Below are 22,439 nucleotides of genomic sequence, written 5' to 3'. Positions count from 1 at the left end.
CGAGATAGGTGGCTCCTCCCCTGGACTACAGTGCGCATGGGCATCGACTCCATCCCAGATTGTTTTTTTCCGCCATTGGGTTCGGATGTGTTTCGGTTCCCTCTGTCGGAATCGATAGTTGTTTAACTTTCCTTACTTGAGACCAAAAGGTCTTTAGGATCTCGCGTCGGTATTGTTATCGGTCGGGTTGGTTATTCATCGGCTCCGATCAACTGCTGCCCTTCCGCGTGCTGTCGGCGCGGACGGGCCTACACGACGCTCCAGACTACTTCAACATGGAACGAAGTCCATTTAAGAGGTGCCCAGTGTGTGCCTCAAAGTACCCGCACATCGACGTGCACCCAGTATGCAACAAGTGCTTGTCGCCGGACCACGACGAGGCCAAGTGTATGGCCTGCTCCAAGTTCCGGTCGAAGAAGACTCTCAAGCTACGCCGGGCCGCAAGACTGCAGGCCCAGAGTTCGGCACCCCAACCAGCAAACATCTTTGAAGAGGATGTTGAAGACAACACCATCCTAAATGTTTCGGACTCTAACCCGGCGTCGGAGGGCGAGGAAGACTACGACGCGGGAGACGAAGAGTTCGAGGAAGTCGTCGAGGAGGTAGGGGACGACGACGGGGCCATTGCCACCGTGGAGGATAGCTCAGAGGAGGAGCATCCTCAGACTGACTCCGGGGTCAAACCCCATCATAAGGCCCAGGTCGAGGGATCGCCTTCGGGCCTTACCCAAGACCTCAATACTCGTCCCACGGCCCCGCCTCCTGGCCCGGCCACGGACATTGGTGATGCGCCACTCCCGGTCCAGAAACCGAAAGTGAAGCCATCGGGGTCAACTCCATCAGGATCGAAACCGAAAGTGCAAGTCGCACTGGTTGGGTCAAAGGCGCCGGAGTCCTCGGCGCCGAAGAAATCCAAAATGGCTGTCGAGCCCAAGAGCCACGCCAAAATGGCCGATCCGAAGACCACGGTGCCGAAGCCTAAGGCTAAGACCCCCGACGCGGCGGCGTCGACGCCGAAGCTGGTCGACACTCTAAAGAGTCGCGTTGACGCCAAGAAGGTCGATGACCATAAGAAGGCCCCGAAGAAGCGTCAGGACGACCCCAAGCCTATGACTGCACCAATCCCAGTCGAGAAAGCAAAGGCAGGTGCCGCGTCGGCTCCGAAGACGGCTGCTTTGGTCGCCGACCCAAATCCGGACTCGGAGGACTCGCTCGAGCCGATCCGGCCCTCCCCATCCCTCACCAAGAAGGTCTGCAGCGGATTCGGGAGGAAGCCGCGGCGACCGAGCCAAAGGACGCTGTGCCGCACAAGCCTCCACAGAAGCCGGCAAAGGCGCAGAAGCCGATTCACTTCACGCTACCGCCGAGAACGGCGCCGAAGGCCTTCGCTCCGAAACATGGGGCCGGGGTGCCTTTAAAGCTGGTTTCAACGCCGAAGGCATTATTGGTGGTGCCGAAGACACGGCATCAACCACTGGCAGACGAGGAGCGTCGAGAGGTCATCATCGACGCCAACACAGGCAAGCTCTCTCTCCTCAAGAGGAAAATCACCCCGGAGCCTGCGTTGGAACATTTCCATATTCCCCTTAAAAAGAAGTTGGACTCTGCCGGTGCATCTGCCCCTATGGAGCTGACATCTCCACAGGGTCTGGACCTCTCACCCACTCACTCTAACGCTGGGGAGGGTGACGGAGACGAGGAGGACGAGTATAATTATCCAGCATACTCGGACCCAGAGGATGTCCATGAGCCATGGTCTGCAGGAGGCGACCCCGAGGACCCTCAGTCAGGACACGAGCCGCAGCTTTTTGCTGCAAAAACTTCACCAACGGAGGACTCTGCAGCCTTCAACGCTTTGATTGAAAGAGCTGCGGCCAACCATGATGTCGACCTCCACGCCGACCCAGTGGATGTCGATTTTCTTTTTGACACTTTCTCAGTGGCTGAAAAGACCGTCAAGACATTGCCAATGCTCAAGGGTGTGCTAAAGCATGCGCCAGAGGTTTTCAAGGAGCCCACCCGGGCAAGAGTCATCAATCCTCGCATTGATAAAAAATACAAGGCAGCGCCCACTGACCCAACATACATCAAGGGACAGTTGCCACTGGACTCTTTGGTTGTCTCCAACGCACGTAAACGAGCCAATTCACAGACCACGGGTGATGCTCCTCCCCCTGACAAAGAATCAAAGGTGTTTGAGGCATCAGGGAAACGTATTGCTGCGCAGGCAGCCAATATATGGCGCATATCAAACACGCAGGCGCTACTTGCACGCTACGATACGGCGCACTATGACACCCTAGAAACACTTCTACAGCACTTGCCAGATCAGTATAAGGAGGGTGCGGAAATGCTGATTCAGGAGGGTAAACTCATTACCAATGCCTCCATCAAGTGTGCTCTAGATGTGGCTGATACCGCCTCGCGAGCGATAAATACTAGCGTTCTGCTGCGCCGGCATGCATGGCTCAGAATATCAGGCTTTAAACCAGACATTCAGACCACCATCCTCAACCAAACAGTAAATCCAGACCACCTGTTTGGACCTGAAGTAGATGCCACACTCGAAAAGATGAAGGACACTGACACCGCTAAATCTATGGGTGCCCTTCAGTCCCAGCAGTTTCGGGGTGGTTCCTTTCGCCGCTCCAATAACAGAGGCACCTCAAGGGGTGAAGCGTCACAATCCACACAATTCTATAAGACTAACACCCAAACCTCATATACCAACAAGGGTAGGAGTGGATACCGTGGCAACAACGTCAAGGGCAGAGGACGTGTAAATAACAGCTCCAGGTCCTCCACCGCCAGCAAACAGTGACGCCTTGTCACTGCCCCCCGACCACACAACACCGGTCGGGGGGAGACTCCAGCAGTTCCTGCCCGTGTGGAGGTCCATCACCACGGACAGGTGGGTCAAATCTCTTATTCAGTACGGTTATTGTCTGGAACTCACTTCCATCCCACCAAACATACCTCCAAACAACCGTCCTATGTCCGGCGAGCACTTGCACTTGTTGCAGCAAGAAGTTCAGGTCATGCTGCAAAAAGGGGCAATAGAGCTTGTTCCACTGCAGGAAAGGGGAACAGGGGTTTACTCCCTGTACTTTCTAATCCCAAAGAAGGACGGATCTCTCAGGCCCATCCTGGACCTCAGACCTCTCAACATGTAAATTCTGTCAGAGCATTTTCATATGCTTACTCTGCAACAGGTTCTCCCACTGCTTCAGCAAGGGGACTTTCTGGCAACTCTGGACCTCAAGGATGCATATTTTCACATTCCCCTGCATCCTTCACACAGAAAGTATCTAAGGTTCACCATTCAAGACCAGCACTACCAGTTCAAGGTTCTGCCCTTTGGGGTCACCACGGCGCCCAGGGTCTTCACAAAGTGCCTGGCGACAGTGGCGGCGCATCTAAGACGTCAGAACATCCACGTATACCCCTATCTGGACGACTGGCTCATTCAAGCAAAGTCGCACAGACAGTGCGCTGACCACGTGTCCCAAACCATCACCTTCTGCACGATCTGGGATTCTCACTGAATTACCCAAAGTCCCATCTCCAGCCCGCTCACATACGGCAGTATCTGGGCGTGACCATAAACACTCTGGTGGCTACAGCACAGCCAAATTCAGTGAGGATCAACAGCATTCTATCGCTGATTCAAAAATTCAGACCTCAACACTCACTTCCAGCACGAGTGTTCATGCAGTTGATCGGCATGATGGCCTCCTGCATCTCCATTGTCCCGCACGCCAGACTACATGTGCGCCCGCTTCAGGAGTGCTTAGCACGTCAGTGGACTCAGGCTCATGGGCAATTGAAAGACCTAGTGTTGGTGAGCGGTCGGGCATACAACTCTCTGCATTGGTGGAATCCACAAAACCTTTGCAAGGGCTGACCGTTCCAGGAGCCTGTGCCACAGATTATCCTGACGACGGACGCTTCTCTCCAGGGTTGGGGAGCGCATGTACTTCACTACACAGTGCAGGGACTATGGACACTACAGCAAAAGAAGATGCACATCAATGTGTTGGAACTGATGGCAATCTTCATGGCCTTAAAGGCGTTCAAAGTACATCTGTGCAACATGGTCGTGTTGATCCGGTCGGACAACATGACTGCCATGTACTACATTCAGAAACAGGGAGGGACACACTCTCCACAGCTGTCTCATCTGGCTCAGAGCATGTGGAAGTGGGCCATTCAGAGGAACATCTTTCTCATGGCAGAACACCTCCCAGGCAAGGACAACCAGATGGCGGACCTGCTCAGCAGGCAAAGCCACCAGATGCACGAGTGGGAGATACACCCATCAGTACTCCAGCCGTACTTTCAGACATGGGGTCATTCAGAAATAGACCTGTTCTCCACAAGGGAGAACGCAAAATTCCAAAGCTTCGCCGCCAGGTTCCCACACCCGCAATCGCAGGGCACTGCGATATGGATGAACTGGTCAGGCAAATTTGCGTACGCTTTTCTCTCAGCACCCCTGATACCGCTGGTGGCACGCAAGCTCAGGCAACACTCGATGACCCTCATCCTGGTTGCTCCAACGTGGGCTCGCCAACCATGGTACACCACGTTTCTGGAACTGTCCATGGTACCGTATCAAAGGCTTCGCCTCACACCCAGCCTTCTGACGCAGAGCCATGGCGACATTCAGCACCCAGATCCGCAACAGCTCAACCTGGCGATCTGGCTCCTGAAGTCCTAGAGTTTGGCTACCTTAACCTTCCTCCGAATTGCATGGACATCATTCGGGAGGCAAGAAAGCCCACTACTAGAGCCTGTTATGCGGCCAAATGGAAGCGGTTTGTCATTTATTGTGCAAACCACAACATCAATCCACTAGATGCTTCCATTCAGAACATCATCTGTTACCTGTTTCATCTGTACCAGTGTAATTTGGCATATACTTCCATCCGCATTCACCTGTCTGCGATGGCCGCATACCTCCAAAATAGACAGCACCTTTCACTTTTCAAGGTGCCTGCTATCAAAGCTTTTCTGGAAGGACTCAAAAGGGTCATTCCACCACGGACCCCTCCAGCTCCAGAATGGAACCTCAATGTGGTTTTTACAAGGCTGATGGGTCCTCCCTTTGAGCCACTACATTCCTGCGAACTTCAATTCTTGACTTTGAAGGTGGCTTTCCTAGTAGCAATTACATCGCTACGGAGGGTTAGTGAGCTGCAGGCCCTCACAATTCAGGAGCCTTTCTTCCAGGTTCATGCTAACAGGGTAGTGCTCCGCACTAACCCTAAATTTCTACCCAAGGTTGTGTCTCAATTCCACATAAACCAAACAATTGAGTTGCCAGTGTTTTTCCAAAATCCTGAGTCACTGGCAGAGCGGATGCTCCACACCCTTGACGTCAAGAGGGCACTAATGTATTACATTGACAGAACCAAGGATTTTAGAAAGACTAAGCAGCTTTTCGTTGCCTTTGCGTCACACCACAAGGGTAACGCTATTTCCAAGGCTGGTATTGCTAGGTGGATCGTGAAATGTATTCAGATCTGTTATGCAAAAGCTAAACGCACTCTTACAATTCCACCAAGAGCCCACTCCACCAGAAAGTTGGGGGCCTCTATGGCCTTCCTTGGAAACATTCCCTTAGAGGACATATGTAGAGCAGCCACATGGTCTACCACACATACATTTACAAAACATTACTGTGTAGACGTGCACTCTAAACAGCAGGCAGCTGTAGGGCAGGCTGTTCTCAAGACACTTTTCCAAACTGCTGCAGCTGGCACGGGCGGCCGCCGCTAATGGAGGGACTGCTATGTATTCTATGCACAGATATGAATTCAGCAGCCCACATGCCTCGAACTGCAAATGCTACTTACCAGTATGCATCTGTTCTTGGCATGTAGGGCTGCTGACATTCATATCGCCCGCCCTCCTCCCCGGCGCCTGTAGCAGCTGCAGTATTTACATGCATTTCATGCCATGGTCATCACTCACAAAGTTCACTCCATCTCGGCCACAATGGCTAAAAACAATCTGGGGATGGAGTCGATGCCCATGCGCACTGTAGTCCAGGGGAGGAGCCACCTATCTCGTGATACTTCGAAGACTCTTCCAGGACAACAATGTGCAATCATCCGGACCCAACACTAGGCGGCGATCTATGCACAGATATGAATGTCAGCAGCCCTACATGCCAAGAACAGATGCATACTGGTAAGTAGCATTTGCATTGTCATTTGGGTGTCTCCTAGTTCTAACAACGTTGATTGCCTGGCCCAAAGAGGAGCACAGGTCAGTGGAAGAACAATGTTTCCTGAAGGCTAGATGATTTTAAATCATGTGGAGCTCTTAGTTGAAGTTATTCCAAAAATATGGAGTTCTAAAGGGAAATCTTTTCCACCATGTCAGGCTTTAGAGAACCGTGAAATGCAGAGAGTTATAATATTGTCCTGCTAGGGGAATATCTCCTCAAGTCTTTGGCTCGAAAAGAGACATTTTATTCTGTAAATGGTGCACTATGCATAGGAGTTTAAAAGAGACCCATTGCTGAAGAGAAGCCAGTGTAGGAATGCTGTAGCTCGACTGAAGCGGGAGTCTCCTACCACCAGGTAGGCTTTCTGATTTTGAACATATGGCACTGCGCAGTCTGGTATACTTGCTTTTTAAAGGATATGCATGAATTGAGGTAGAAACTCTGGAAGAGAGCGACCAGAGCCACTGAGCTGCATGAACTGAAGCCATTCTTCGATCTGGGGTAGACGTGGGCCTCTGTGAATGAACACAATCATCTGTCAGCTGCTAACAAATACATCAAGAGGTATATTTACTTGACATGCACACTGATGCACACGAGGGCTTCGGACTGTAGGATTCCTAATGGCTTCTTAAAAGGAAAAAAAAGGAAACATGCCTTTTATTGAATTGTGAACTGATTTGTACATATTTGCCAGGCAGCACACATGGAGCAGACCAGCCCTAGGTCAGGACAGCATGTAAGGGGGTGTGTATGTGTAGGTGAAGGGGACTGGGAAGCTGCATGTGATTACTCTACAGAATTTCTGCCACAGTATCTATTTGCGAAACCTTAACCCTGGGCGCACTACTCATGGGCACGTGTTCACATTATGTCCTTGCCATTTGAATAGCGCACAATTTGCCTTTGGTGGCATCGCTCATGCCATTTGTCAAACTAAAGGATTTCTCACTCTTAAAGGATGCTCTTCAGAAATGCAAGTACAATACAATAGTGCACACTGCAAACTGGAATGCTACATTAAGTTGCTAAGATGAAGTAACCGATGAAGGAACTGAGGTAGCCAATTACATTGCATTGCCCAAGATGATACCATTTGAGTGGGGAAACTGGAATTCACAGTAGGTCTTCTTATACTGAGTCTATAAGTTAGCTGCCAGCATTAAATACCTCCTTCTCCCCTCTCGTTTTACTTTCCTTTACCATATGAAGTGAAAACGATTAACATATTTTCCATGTTGTTTATGATAAAGTGATAGTAGCCATGGTTGTGGACAAAACGTTTCTGGGCACACATTTCCGCGAGGCACTGCCTCTCTTTATAACCATGTTTATGTTTGTAAATGTTTTCATTTTAACTCAAATCTTCGACCAGCTGTACTATGCTTTACTGACGGTGCTCATGCAATGCAAATGACAAAGTCGTGCAACTTTCACCCGCAAAAGGATTTTTTGCACAGATTATTGATGCCTGCACAACCTTTGCATTGTCTTTTAACAAATCAATCCTTCTTTTGGAACAAGGATCCATAATCTGGAGACACAGAGCTCTGCAAATCTGGTGAAGATTCATCGAGTGGGCAAAACATTATTAGCAATATACTAAATGTTTTTTGAATGGGCTAACCAACTCAAGCCTAACTACAGGCGCACATATGAGTCGCTTCCTGAAGAAAAGAAATGGTAAGGCTGTGTGCTCCCCCCGATGAATCTTTTGCTCCCTCTGGCTCCAACATCTGCCTCCACCACTGACAACACCATCCCCAACAAACCCTGCCTTGTCGCAAAGTGCTACCCATTGGTACAATTGTAAAATAAATATGAGATGTGCATGAATGTTTATGTCTGTAAATATGGGAGTGGGAGAATATGAATATGGGTGTGCATGAATGTGTGCGTGTCTGTGATATAAATATGGGTGTCTAAGTCTCAGTTTATACTGGTATGTAGGACTGTGGGTGAATAGAAATGCGGGTGAATATGAATGTGGAGTCAAATGAATGTGGATGTGTATACATGTGGTGAATATGAATGTTGGCTTAAGTAAATAAGGGTATGTGACTGTGGGTGTCCAAATATGAATACAGTTGGTGTGGGTGAATATAAATAGGGGTGAGTAGAATGGGTGTGCATAAATATGAATATGGGTGGTGTGGGTGAATATGAATATGGGTGAGTATGAATGGGTGTGCATAAATATGAATATGGGTGGTGTGGGTGAATATGAATATGGGTGAGTATGAATGGGTGTGCATAAATATGAATATGGGTGGTGTGGGTGCATGTGAATATGGGTGAGTATGAATGGGTGTGCATAAATATGAATATGGGTGGTGTGGGTGAATGTGAATATGGGTGAGTATGAATAGGTGTGCATAAACATGAATATGGGTGGTGTGGGTGCATGTGAATATGGGTGAGTATGAATGGGTGTGCATAAATATGAATATGGGTGGTGTGGGTGCATGTGAATAATGGTGAGTATGAATGGCTGTGCATAAATATGAATATGGGTGGTGTGGGTGCATGTGAATATGGGTGAGTATGAATGGGTGTGCGTAAATATGAACATGGGTGTATACACATGTAAGGTGTCTCTAATAGGTGTCTGGATGTGCATGAATGTGGATGAATAGGAATATTGGTGGGCATCGACATGCTCATTACATTTATGATGGGTAGTAAGGGATAGAAAGTAGAATCGTGAAGGTCCAGAGGTCCTCTGATGCTTCCTGAAAATATCCATGCATGTGGTGAAAAGTGCTAAGTTTATAGAAATCTCCCACATATTGGAATGTGCTGCTAAGAGAGTGGTGTGTGTCAAAGTGACTGATTTCAGTAAATGCACCTTTTCCCTTTTATGATATGTCTTCGTGGTATTTTAATGAATATTGTCTTCCAGAAAACAGCATGCCTAGGTTAAGTCATGTAAGATTTACTTAACTTTTGTATGTTATATTTCTCTCCTAGACCTATTCTATAGCGACTATATATAAAATGAAAAGGGTGAAAAACTGTTTGGTTGTAAAAAATGCTACATAAATATTTGGACTTCTTGTATTACGGTTTTGGGGAGGTTTTCTTATTATTGGGTTAGTTTTAGTAAGTGATCAGAAAAAGTCCCAAGCCGACTGAAGGTAGAATGATGCTTTGAATGAAGTAACCGAAAGATCAATCGCAGTTGTCATTACATAGACACCTGGTATTTCGCCACCACTCTACCCATAACGTGCTCAGTAATTGTTTCAAACCTTTCATTTTTATCACAACATTATATCTTTCAGATCTCAAGTGTGAGGCCGGAGAGACAAGTGGTTTTTAAAGGTGCCCTCAGCGATGGGAAGTCAAAAGAATGCTGCACTGAGATAAGACCTAAAATTCTGTATCCAATGTCTGGAGGGACGGCTTTAATCACCTTTGAAAAGGCGGAGGGTAAGAATAATGGGTACCCTAGAACATAAGGCCTTGGTCCAACAGAAATTCACTTTTAGGCACCACTGAACTAAAGAACTGTTCAAATAGACCCTCTGTTGTATCTGGTTATGTTTGGAAGGACACGGGCGCCTTCAGACAGATACAGTGCAGTGTGGAGCATCTTTAGTCTGTACCCAGGGTCACAATTCACCATCCCTCAAAACAGGATCATAAGTTGAATAATTCACTTGATATGTCATTCTAAGGCAGCCTGCACGTCAAAATGAAACCCATACAAAATGCTACAGCAAAGCTCAGGGATTTTGGGCAAGATGTACAACCTTTAGAAAATTGCGATTCGCCAATTGCGAGTCACAATTTCCAATGTACAACAGTGTCTGAGACAGTTTGCGACTCTCAATGGGGTCAAAAAGTGCATGCCTCATGAGCCTAATAATGAGGCTGTAGCAATTCGCGACCCCATTGGGAATGCCAGGCACTCCCAGGGATGGTGGCCTGCTGGGGTCAGTAGACATCCATGTCTGGGACTGCTTTTAAATGAAGTTTTCTTATTAAATGCAGCCCGTTTTCCTTAAAAGAAAACTGGATGATTTTTTTAAAAAAAATTGAATTTTTCATTTTCATTTTGTAAGGGTTGCAAGTGTTTTGCGACCTCAATTGCGGTTGCAAAACATTCTTACATAGCTGTTGGGCTCGTATTCAGGAAGGGAACGCCCCTTCCTAATAGCGAGTCACTAAACACTATTTTGCAAGTCGCAAATTTGCGACTCGCAAAATAGGTTTAGTACATGGCCCACAGGATTTTTACATGCACAAACGGGTCTAAATCCCATTTGCACATGTAAAAATCCGTTGTACATCTGGCCCTTAATTCTTAGCTGGAGAGCCTTGAAAGCATCTCGCTGATCATGGTATTGAATCCTTGAAGTCAAGTAAATTAGTATTGTTAAGTTGTGTAATAGTAATATCTGTTATTTACTCACCTGCAGAATGGTAGGCATTTTCTGTATTTATTGAGCTGTACCATGGCTTAGTTTGTGTTTTGAGCTGGAAAATTTCATTTTAGTGGCCAATATATTTGTGTGGGAATTAATAAAAGTGTACAGGTTTGAATCTGAAACTTTAAGGCGGAATGGTAGTGTTTCACTGGGCGAGCACAAGTGACTTTAACCAATAATATTTTTTGCTACCTCTTTTCAGTTGCACAGAATGTAATTCAGCAGAAGGAGCACAAAATCCAGATTGAAGAATGCTTCATGCGAGTCCAAGCCAGTGCCGTTGAGCTGCCAATGCCGTCTTCCATCGAGGTAACTCTCCCTGCCTTCAGTTGGTCTGTTCATAATATAATTTGCAGTTAACAAGTATATTTTATGTTTACATAGAAGGCCTTATGTACCAGGCGATAGGGTTTGTTTTCCCCAAATCTAGAAACTAGGGTAGTTGAGCCAGAATTCTGGTACTAAACATATTTGCAGTAATTGCCTTGCGAGTAAATTGGAAGAAATCGTAAAGATTCTTTAACACATGAATAACTTTGAACCAGGATTTCGAGACAGCATTTATTTTCCCTTCCTAATCTTTACTAAAGGAAAGTTCTCTGCTCACACTGCCAAGATTTAAATGTTGATACTATTATTCTAGAGTCTGTTGCCGCCTATCCATCCATCAACAGCACAAGGGAAGACTTGGAAGATTTCAGCGGTGGTGTCTACATCTCTTCCTAACCACACTACCATCTGGTTGTCATTAGCGTGCTTCTAAAGCCTGTAGTCAGTGCTCAGCCATGTGTGTTATCATGGCTGCATAAATATTACCTTATATTACTAGAAGATCTGGTTAGATACTTTAGATAGCAGTAAATTCTCCATGCAAGTGACATGCAAGTGTGTATTAAGTTTGATTACTTTAGCAATAAAGTCAGCAGTCGCCTGCATAAGAAATCGGAAGTACTTCGTCAGTGCATGGAGGCTAATTGCATTATGGTAATTGAATGCAGAAGGCTGAGATTCTGTTGCTTTGAAAAGACCCTTCCTCTTGGACCTCTGGTGAACATCGATGGTCAATTGCCATGAGTCTGTGGCTGGGTGAAGAGCCTTTGTTATATTTGGACCAGAACTAACTTGCAGTGGTCAGCAATGTCTATTTTGTTCATAGTTGTAAAGACGGTGAAAATGTTTGGCTTTTGTTCTTTTATGCCTATGTTGTGGGAACACACATACTCTCTATTTTTGATTATGGCTATGCTCTTAATTTTCGCTCTCTTGCATTACTCTTAAAAAGCAGCATGGTCTCCAAGATTTGCAGCCTACCCCGCAATGCTACTTTGTAATTTCACCCATGGCAATGATGCTTACAAAGCTTTGCATTGGCTCCTAGCCAAACAACACATTCTGTTCAAGGTTCTTTGCATTATATCTATTCAAGGATTGTCTCATGCCACTTACCAGTTAAAGTCACATTGGCAGCCCCCTGCTGTTACTTCAAGTACCTTTTTTCATCACGTCAGAACTAAGTAGGGTTGTAGGGCACTTACAGTGGCTGGACCAAAACTATTGAACTCACTCCTTTTACATGTGTGTTCCATCTCTGATCACCTAACCTTTTCGCAATGCAATGAAAATATCTCTCTCCTGGTGATTGACTTTATCTTAGCGTCTGTTGGATGAGTTAGACTACAGATGTAAAAGTATTTGAGAAATAATCCCAAATTAATCAATTAATCAATCATTCATTGGGGAGAAGGCGACAATGGAGGTCCTTTGTGACCCCATACAGTAACCATTGCAAATAAGAAATGACAGGAGTGTTTGACAGCTGTTGGGAACCTTTTGTACTAAAGTGATGTGTACAAGGCAAGTGCAGTATGCAACATGTCCAATGATTGATGTTTGATGAGAAACTGCAGATTATCAAAAACAACTGAATAGCCCAATCAGGACCTTATGTCAAAATAGCTCCTGATTTTCTACTGGAGAGAAAGCTTCAGTGCCATCTTCAAATATTTTGTAACATGTATTATGAACATATACATTTTATAGCTTGTGAAAAACACTTTTAACAATGGCACAAAATGGAAGGAGCTCGATTTATGTCTTGCTTTTTATGCCTTATGTCATTTAACTGCATTGTTTCATTGAAAATGGAAACAGAACATCCACCTATGCATGGAACCCATGACTGTCTCTGTTGGACGTGGTGTCTAGAGCGGTTTGGTGCGAGATTGGATACAAAGTCAGCTGGGTGCAAGGCCTCGACACAGGCCATGGCCGATGTTGTCCTTGCAGTTCTTATTGTGTGTGGCCAGAAGTGGTCCTGCATTGTCTTCCCCCGATATCCTTATACCCATCCCCTTACATGTCGTAGCATTTGGCCTTGTGCAGTAGCTGTTGGATGCCTGGTCTAGTCTGTGGGGAGCTCCACACTTAATCATGCATCCAGTCTCGCTGCACACATTCTTCAGCCAAACGTGCTGGAGGTTGAACAAGGTGCTTTGCACGTGTCCAGGCTTCCCTCACAAACACAACCTTGAGGTTTTTACTTTTATTTCAGATTTACTTCAGTAAAATGTATAAATTTACTCAAACTTCCACATTAGTGTATGCGAGCTCCCTGTTTACAAAACAGGTTTTATAAGCCTAAACAGTAATTTACATGTCTCTTCCTTAATGCACCCTCACCTCAAGTTGATTGCACAAACTCAAACCTATATCAGTCATCAACCCAAAATGGCGTGTGAACACCCTATGTTTCTCATATTCAAGCTTGATTGTCATGATTGTTTCAAATGTGTCACATTGGTTACGTGTGTAACATTTGAGTGTTCCATATATCCGTCTGGCAGGACAGAGTTCCAAGATTGTAGTGATACACTGTTCTGCTATACAGACATATGTAACTCCTGCTTCTTCTAAGAAGTTGCTACAAACATACCACCATATCTCTATTAAGAAAAACAACAAGACCTACCTAATATTTATGTAGAATTAGGTGTCAATTATGATTTCCATTTGGTCCATCAATTGTTTTCTCTATTATTCACTCTGCATCACAAGTGTCTGTAGTTTTCTGTGGGGATAATTGTTCCCCTAGCACCTAACCCATAGTCCTGGTTCCGAGTTCCCATATTCCAATTACAACAGATAAATGGACAATATCCTATATCCAATTCCCAAATGACACTCCAATGTGTACCAAATTAAATCAGTCAAATCTTGTTGGCCAGTATGTTAAGGGAGCCCAGGAAAAATGGCACGGTGTCATCTGGTAATATTGTTAGTGTACCGATAATCAAATGTTTCCGTCTGCTAAAGAGCTCCGGAAAGTCGCACTTAGTCATATGGGTACACAGCTAATGTGCAGATAGTCAAAACTTTCCTGTCTCAAAGTGGACAAACATCCATCCCCCACTGGGAAGACATCTCAATTACCCACAGCGCTATGACACTCTTTCAACATTTCTTTGTTAGTAAATGACTGTATAGGGTAAGCCCCATCAGTCTGTATTTAAAACAAAGCACCAAGAGAGACATGATGCTATCTTACCTGGATCAGTATTGCAAGACAAAAACGCTGCGTTCAGTCCTTCAAACACGGCCAATGAGTAAGCCCATGTTTATATAGCAACAGTTCAATGGTGGAAAAACCAATCTACGTCAAATCTCCCCGAAATTGCACCAATTTCATAATACTAATAACGATATGTTAGTGAGTGGCAGCCATGTTGGGCCGATGCAAGTTGTGGTTTACCCTTACCCACCTCAATTGTAATCCTATATTATTCAAAGCACAATATGCCATCTAAGAGTAACTGACAGCCTTCTTGTCAACATGTGCCTTTTGTCTGATGAGGTTTATCGATATTTAAGGGTCAGTAATGCAAGATCACCATGCATATGGGTGTTTTCCCCTCTGGTAGGTCTTTCATTTCGAGAGAGGGATCACCTACTGAGAGATTGTCCGAAATTATGGACATCACACTTCAACAGTTTGTCATCAACCTAGCATCATTTAGACGAGATGGCAAAGACATATTGACCAAATTTAATAACTTCACTTAGTCTGAAGAGTTACAATGTATAACTGTTGACGTAACAAGTCTCTATACATGCACACATAAGAACATTGGATTGTTGGCAGTGAAATCCTTTCTAGACCGGGATCGGGCCGATCACTTTGAAAGAAATCGAATGATATTGGAGTTGATTGATATCATATTATCAAGGAATTATTTTATCAATGATGGATGTTGGTATCACCAACTCCAGGGAACAGCCATAGGTTCCCGGTTTGCTCCCTCTTATGCCGGGCTCTTTATGGGCTGGTATGAGAGGGAGCATGCCCTGGGGTAAGGGTGTCTCCCCTTGGACAGATTATATTGCCTTTTGGGGGAGGTACATTGATGATATAATATGCCTCTGGACGGGCTCGTGTGAGGCACTCCAACAGTATTTTCGATATCTAAATGACAATCCATATAACGTAAAGTTGACCATGAATTGCCACAGAGAAAAAAATCGATTTTTTGGATTTGCACTTCTATGTAAAGGAGAGCACTATTCACAGTACAATGTTCCGGCAAAAAGATAGCATGAAATAGCATCCTTCATGCTACCAGTGCACATGTGTCTTCAGTTGTTAAAGATATCCCATAGGGAGAAATGATTCGTGTTAAATGAAATTGCAGTGAGGATTTGCCTTTTAAGGCAAATACCTCTCAGACCAAAGCACAATTTCTAAATAGGGGTTATGAGACAAAATATTTGGCCCAGGCTGAGAGGAAAGTTTTGGAAGTAACAAGGGATGCCACCTTAAAGACAAGGCAGAATAAGAAACAAAACAGGAAGCAACAGGGACCCAATAAACCCATGTTTATCACTACATATAAGCTCCACAGTGAAAAGATTTTACAGGGCCCTAAGCAAACATTAGCATCTCCTTACAAAAGTACCCCAGTTATGCAATGAGGTGGACAAAAACCCTAGAATTGTCTGTAGGAGAGGTCGTACATTGATTAATTCATTGTGTTCCAGTTATGTCACCTCTGCACAAAACAATAACTCATGGCTACCATCAAAACCATTCGATTTCTTCACCTGCAATGGCTGTTGCGTGTATCGTTTTGGTAAAAATAAAAAGAAGGAATTTGGATTTAACACAAGCCAAACATATCACATAAGACATTTCCTCAGTTGCAACACAAGGTTGGTAGTTTACATAGTAGGGTGTGGTTGTGATAGGATTTATGTGGGCAGTACAGTCCAGTCCTTGAAGACACACATTCAGGAACATTGTTGAGCCTTGCGGAATGGGTACGCAAGATACCCTATGACTGAGCACTACAAACGTGCCCATCCAAATGATCCAAGTTTTTGGTTCTTTGGGATTGATTATATAATAGAGAATCCACGGGGTGGGAATAGAGAATTGCTATTGGGACAGATTGAAGTTAAATGGATCTGCTGCCTTAGAACCACCCAATTAGGACACAACACGGACAATGAGTTTCATATCTTTCTGGGGTAGTATATCTATAGCCACCAATGGGATATGTATGTAGGTTTCAAGTACCTCACCAATATGCACGGTATGGAGGCACCGTTGCGACTTGATGCTGGTTGTTCCTCCATAATATTCCCAAAATGATCAACATACATCATGGGAAAAGTATGATTTGTGTAAATTTGATCATTCAACAATATAGGCCAATTATTGGTCCTTCCCGCCATTTGGAAGGATGTTGCAACATGATCCCAAGACCTATATAGTTGTTTCCATTTTAAAATTATTGAGAATGGAGAATGTATAGGACTGTTTTTATTATTGCTACAGGGGATCTTGTCCGAGTGATGGTTCTTGTATGGGGTTTGTAAGAGTATTATTATGAAACACCCTTGCTCGAGGCATATGAGCTGCAGATTACACACCGTTGCATAGAACGCCATCTAGTGTTGGGCCCGGATGTTTGCACTTGTTTTTGTCCTGAAAGTCTTTGGAAGTCACAAGATCGGTGACTCCTCCTTTGGATCACATTGCGCATGGGCATCGGCTCCATCCTTAGTTTGTTTTTTCCGCCATCGGGCTCGGATGTGTTTCCTGCGCTCCGGTTTGGAATCGATTTTACCTTCGGCACGCAATACTTCACCCGTTTTGACGGTATTGTCTCGAACACGTTCCCCTAACGACGCGACTCTCAACAACTTCGAAGTCTTTGATTCCGGTTGTCGACAAAGGTCTTCGGGTCTACCTAGGCCTTATCTTCTGGCTCATTGAAAATACGCCATTCAAGAAGTGTCCTCAATGTTGATCCAAGTTTCCCCACACCGATCTCCATGGAGTGTGCAACCTTTGCCTCTAACCGAGGCATGAGGCCAGGGACTGTTCAGCTTGCGCCTCCTTCTGCTTCAAAAGACAATTCTGGACCAACGAGCTCGAAGGACCATGGCTCGCTTGTCATCTTCGATCCCCAATGAAATCTTCAGAGAGGGCGTTGACGTGCCAGAACAGGAGCGGCTCGAAGAAGGCATCGTCAGTGACTTCGAAGCCGAGGACTCCTATGTCGAGGACATCACTCCGCCACAGTGGGTCGTAAGTACATGCGTTGACCCTGACCCTTTCTGGACACCCTCAAAAAAGGCTTTGGTCACACCTTCCCCTTCGGGCCCAGGTGCACACCGAGAGACTGCTACCCATGCCTCGCCTTCGGGTCCGGTAAAGAAGCCTACTAAGCCTTCAGGCAACTCGGGCTCGAGTTAGCCCACCCCCGGTACTGACATCCCAGCACCGAAAAAGAAGCCTTCCTCTTCCTCATCCACGCTGACCGCTGCTTCAACATCTAAGCACTCAGCACCGAAGAGTGGCACCGGCTCCTCAACACCGAGAGCACACTCTGAGCCGACCAAAAAACTGCCACCGACTCCCATGCCTCGGAGCAGAAATAGGCCTAGAACCGAGAAAACACCACGTACCACCGGCCAAAGACACTGCAAAAGGTCACGGTTTGAAGCCAAAAGAACCTAGGACAGCTACCGAGTCGGTGCTAAAAAAGCCTCTAGATCCAAAGACCTCACCACCGAAGGATCTACCTTATACAGAGGAACTATTTCGACCAGATCCTACCCCAAAAACTCTTGTTAAGGATACTAAAACTAATTGTTTCTTAGCTCCAAAAAACGACAACTAGATGCGCCTGCACTGGCACCTCATCCTAAAAAGAGAGACATCGCTACCTCTCCATTAAGGATCCCTTCTCCTCCTCCTCCTCCCTCACCACATCACTCTCGTACACCATTCCCTACTCCAGTAGAAGATGAGGATGATGTGGATGACACTTCTGATGATACAGGGGGAGGTGCGGACAATGAACCACTAGGGAATACTAGTCCTCCTGACTCCCCTGATCCCTGGGATGATTATAGTACCCCTAACGTTACCCAGGATGACATATACCCCTCCAGGCCTCCCCATAGGGCACTATGGGCTTTAACCAACTCGTCCACAGAACTGCCCAATACAATGGGGGTGACCTACATACAGACCCCATGGAGGAAGATTTTCTAATGGACACTTTAGACACCACACAAAGGTCCACCTGAATTCTACGCATGCTTAAGGGGGTCATTAAGCGTGCACCAGAGGTATTTAAAGATCCAGTCAGGGCTCAAGTCCTCAACCCCCTGATTGAGAAAGAGTATAAGGCTGCCCCTACAGACCCAGTCTACATTAAAGGCCCTTCTAGACTCCCTTGTAGTGTCCAATGCGCGAAAAAGGGCCAAACATCAGGTGAGGCCCCCCACCAGATAAGAAGTCTAGAACTCCTGAACGCCTCTGGCAAAAGAACGGCGTCACAGGCAGCAAAAATATGGCGCATCGTTAATACTCAAGCACTGTTAGCAAGGTACGACAGGGCAAATTATGATGACCTGAAATCCATAATGCACCATCTCCCAGACAAATATAAAAATAGGGCCAATGAACTTGTACAAGAAGGTAAAACTATCACCAATACCTCTTTCCGTTGCGCCTTAGATGCGGCATATACTGCTTCAAGGGCAATTAATACCAGTGTCCTTTTGTGCAGGCATTCCTGGCTACGCATTTCAGGTTTTAAACCTGAAGTCCAGAGTTCCATCCTCAATCAACCATTCGATGAACAACACCTATTTGGCCCTAATGGTGACGTATCCCTTGAGAAAATGAAAAAGGATACTGACACAGCTAAATCTATGGGAGCCTTGGAGTTGCAAGCTCCCAGACACTCCTTTTGTTGCTCACCCTACTGAAGCACCACCAGAGGCTACTCCTCAGATAGCCCCTCCACCTCTTACAAAACCCCTACCTAATCCACCTTTACAAGAGGCTACCAAAGAGGTGGTTAAAGGGGAAACAATAACAAAGACAGAGGCAAAACTAACAACTCCCGCTCTGCCTCCACCCCTACCCAATGACTTCCCTCCACTTCGCCCACACCATTCCACTCCAGTGGGGGAAGACTGCAACAATTCCTTCCTGTCTGGGCAAACATCACATCAGACAGGTGAGTGCGACAAATAATTCACTTTGGTTACTGTTTCGAACTGACATCTACCAGTCCCAACATACCACCCAAACAGCGTCCAATGTCACAAGAACATTTGTTACTTCTAAAGCACGAGGTAATATCCCTCTTACAAAAAAGTGCAATAGAACCAGTTCCATCACCCATCAACCATCTGGAGTAACTAGCCATATTCCTAGCCTTTAAAGCATTCCAAAAGCAAATATCAGGCAAGACTGTCTTAGTCCGCACGAACAACATGACAGCCATGTACTACATACAAAAACAAGGCGGGACACACTCTCTGCAAGTCTCTCAGCTAGCACAGAACATATGGAGGTGGGCTATACCTCAGAACATTTTCCTCTTGGCTCAACATGTTCCAGGGGTACAAAACACTATAGCCGATCTGTTGAGCCATCAGGCACAACAGATCCACGAGTGGGAACTTCATCCACAAGTTCTTCAACCGTTAGTTCAGATGTGGGGACAACTTCAGATAGACCTCTTCGCCACCCACGAAAACGCCAAATGACCAAGCTTCGCCGCCAGATATCCACACCCACTGTCCAAAGGCAATGCGATATGGATGAACTGGTCAGGCAGATTTGCGTACACTTTTTCACCTCTCCCACTCATTCCACTAGTGGTGCGCAAACTACAGCAACATTCCCTAACCCTCATTCTAGTTGCTCCAACTTGGGCCAGACAACCATGGTACACCACATTGCTGTAACTTTCGGTAGTACCGCACCAAAAGCTATACCTATCTCCACGCCTCTTAACCCAGAACCATGGAGAGATCAGACACCCGGAACCAGCTGAGCTCAATCTTGCGATCTGGCTCCTTAGGTCCTAGAATTCGGTTACCTTAACCTTCCCCCTGACTGTATGAACGTCATTAGAGAAGCTAGTCATCCCACCACTAGGGCATTCTATGCAGCCAAGTGGAAACGTTTTGTAATATATTGTCATAACAACAACATCAATCCCCTAGATGTGTCTATCCAACACATCCTAGGCTACGATGTAACTTAGCCTACACGTCTATTAGACTACATCTTGCTGCCACTGCAGCATTTCTACAAAATAGACAGCATCTATCACTTTTCAGAGTACCGGCCATAAAAACCTTTATGGAAGGCCTCAAAAGAATAATTTCTCCCAGAGCACCACCTTCACCTGTGTGGAATTTAAACATTGTTCTCACACTGCTAATGGGACCTCCCTTTGAATCTTTACATAAATGTGAGCTACAATTTTTAACATGAAAAGTTGCTTTCCTAGTAGCTATTACTTCTCTACGAAGTTAGTGAACTACAAGCACTAACCATTCAGCAACCTTTTCTGCAAATGCATCATAACTCCAAACTAATCCTAAATTCCTACCTTAAGTCATTTCTCCTTTCCACCTCAATTAATCTGTGAAACTGCCCATATTTTTCTCGCAACCAAAAACATTCGCAGAAAGAGCTCTTCATACCTTAGATGTCAAAAGAGCATTGCTTTACTACATCGAGAGAACACAACCCTTGCGTAAGACCAAACAATTTTTCGTGTCTTTCTCACCACTTCACAAAGGCAACCCAATATCAAAGTCTGGGCTAGCTAGGTGGATTATCAAATGCATACAAATTTGCTAAAACAAAGCTAAACGTACATTATCTGTTCCTCCTAAAGCCCCTCTACAAGAAAGATAGGGTTTCAATGGCATTTTTAGGGAACATTCTCTTAGATGATATCTGCAAAGCAGCTACATGGTCTACACCGCACACTTTCACAAAACACTATTGTGTAGATGTGCAAACTAAACAACAAGCTACTGTGGGCCAGGCTGTACTCAAAACACTCTTTCAAACTACTGCAACAGATACTGGTGGTCGCCGCTAGGAGGGGGGTACTGCTATTTAAACTATGCAAATGTTTGTAATCTGCAGCTCATATGCCTCGAACGGAAAATGCGACTTACCAGTATGCATCTGTTCTTGGCGTGTAGAGCTCCAGAGTTGCACACGCCCACCCGCCTCCCCGGCTACCTCTATCTGTTCCAGTATTATCTTAATTAGATACAACTCACATGTGCATCCTTCCTGCTCTTACAGAGCTCCATCATTTCCCTGCTGGCAAAAAACAAAGGATGGAGCCGATGCCCATGCGCAATGTGATCCAAAGGAGTAGTCACCTATCTCGTGACTTCCAAAGACTTTCAGGACAAAAACAAGTGCTAACATCCGGGCCCAACACTAGATGGTGATCTATGCAACAGTGTGTAACTCTGCAGCTCTACATGCCAAGAACAGATGCATACTGGTAAGTAGAATTTTCCTTAACTTCCTGTAATATATATCTAATTGTGCAAGTTGACCAAATGGACTGTTCCTGTTCTGAGCACAACCCGTGATGATTGATTTTTAGTACCCTAGAATAGGGTTAGGAAGTTGTTACATCTTACTATTGTCGACGTTTTTATATAGATGGAAATTGCAACCTGCACTGCTCAAAAAGGGCCGCAATGTTATGTATACATAGTGATTTGTTTGATGCGCGTGGTGTAGTGTCGGGGAATGGTAATGGAGATCTGATTTTCCGCCGGTGGACAAATGTTATAAACAAATAATTCTCAATGGTGAGGGAGAATGTTGTTACCTTAGACGGTACAAGGAAGCTGCTTGATTTTGCTATTGCTATTTGGGATATTTGAAGGACTGAACGTGGTGCATTAATGCCCACCAACAGCAAAAAGCAAAAAGAGAAGGACAAAGGATTTTATGGAGAATTGCATACACAACCACTAGAATAATGCGCAGTTTGTGAATCCAGAAAATCTTTCACACTGCAAAACTACACATACATGTAAGAAACTACAAACTACAATATTAGCAGTTCAGTGAAAGGATGAATAGATAACTACTTGAATTGCAGAGTCATGGGAGCTCTTCTAGGGAGGGTCAGGCTCATTTGCTTCACTTGCATGGTCCATCATTGCTTTGTTAAAAGTGGAGGGGGGAGGGGGGTATTTTACTTTTTAGGACACTTCCTTGTAAAATAATGCAGTGGTGTGTAACCTACAGAGCAGGCTAGAGGATGAGCCCGAATTCTAGCCTACTATTTTCAACTTTCCAGAATCATCTGTTCAGGCACGGCCGGTAGTAGGTGCAACTCCAGGGCGGTGACGAAGGGAGGGGGAGGGGGAGGGTGGGGGGTTTTAATGTATGGATGACCGACTATAAAAGGTAA

General features: G+C 45.5%; 1 protein-coding gene across 4 annotated transcripts in view; it reads left to right on the top strand.

The window, feature by feature from the left end:
* IFI35 (interferon induced protein 35) overlaps positions 1-22,439 on the top strand; it is a 247,484-nt gene that overhangs the window by 158,134 nt on the left and 66,911 nt on the right. For all 4 annotated transcript variants that reach the window (XM_086924056.1, XM_086924058.1, XM_086924055.1 and 1 more), the window contains 2 exons: positions 9,520-9,667; positions 10,871-10,977. In XM_086924056.1, coding sequence (XP_086780182.1) covers positions 9,520-9,667; positions 10,871-10,977 — 255 coding nt within the window. The remainder of the gene's footprint in view (positions 1-9,519; positions 9,668-10,870; positions 10,978-22,439) is intronic.

This window comes from Lissotriton vulgaris, chromosome 5 (assembly GCF_964263255.1).
Source record: "Lissotriton vulgaris chromosome 5, aLisVul1.2, whole genome shotgun sequence".
In the NCBI taxonomy this organism is placed as follows: Eukaryota; Metazoa; Chordata; class Amphibia; order Caudata; family Salamandridae; genus Lissotriton; species Lissotriton vulgaris.
Note: the sequence above shows the minus strand (reverse complement) of the source record. Positions and strands in the feature narration are given on the sequence as shown.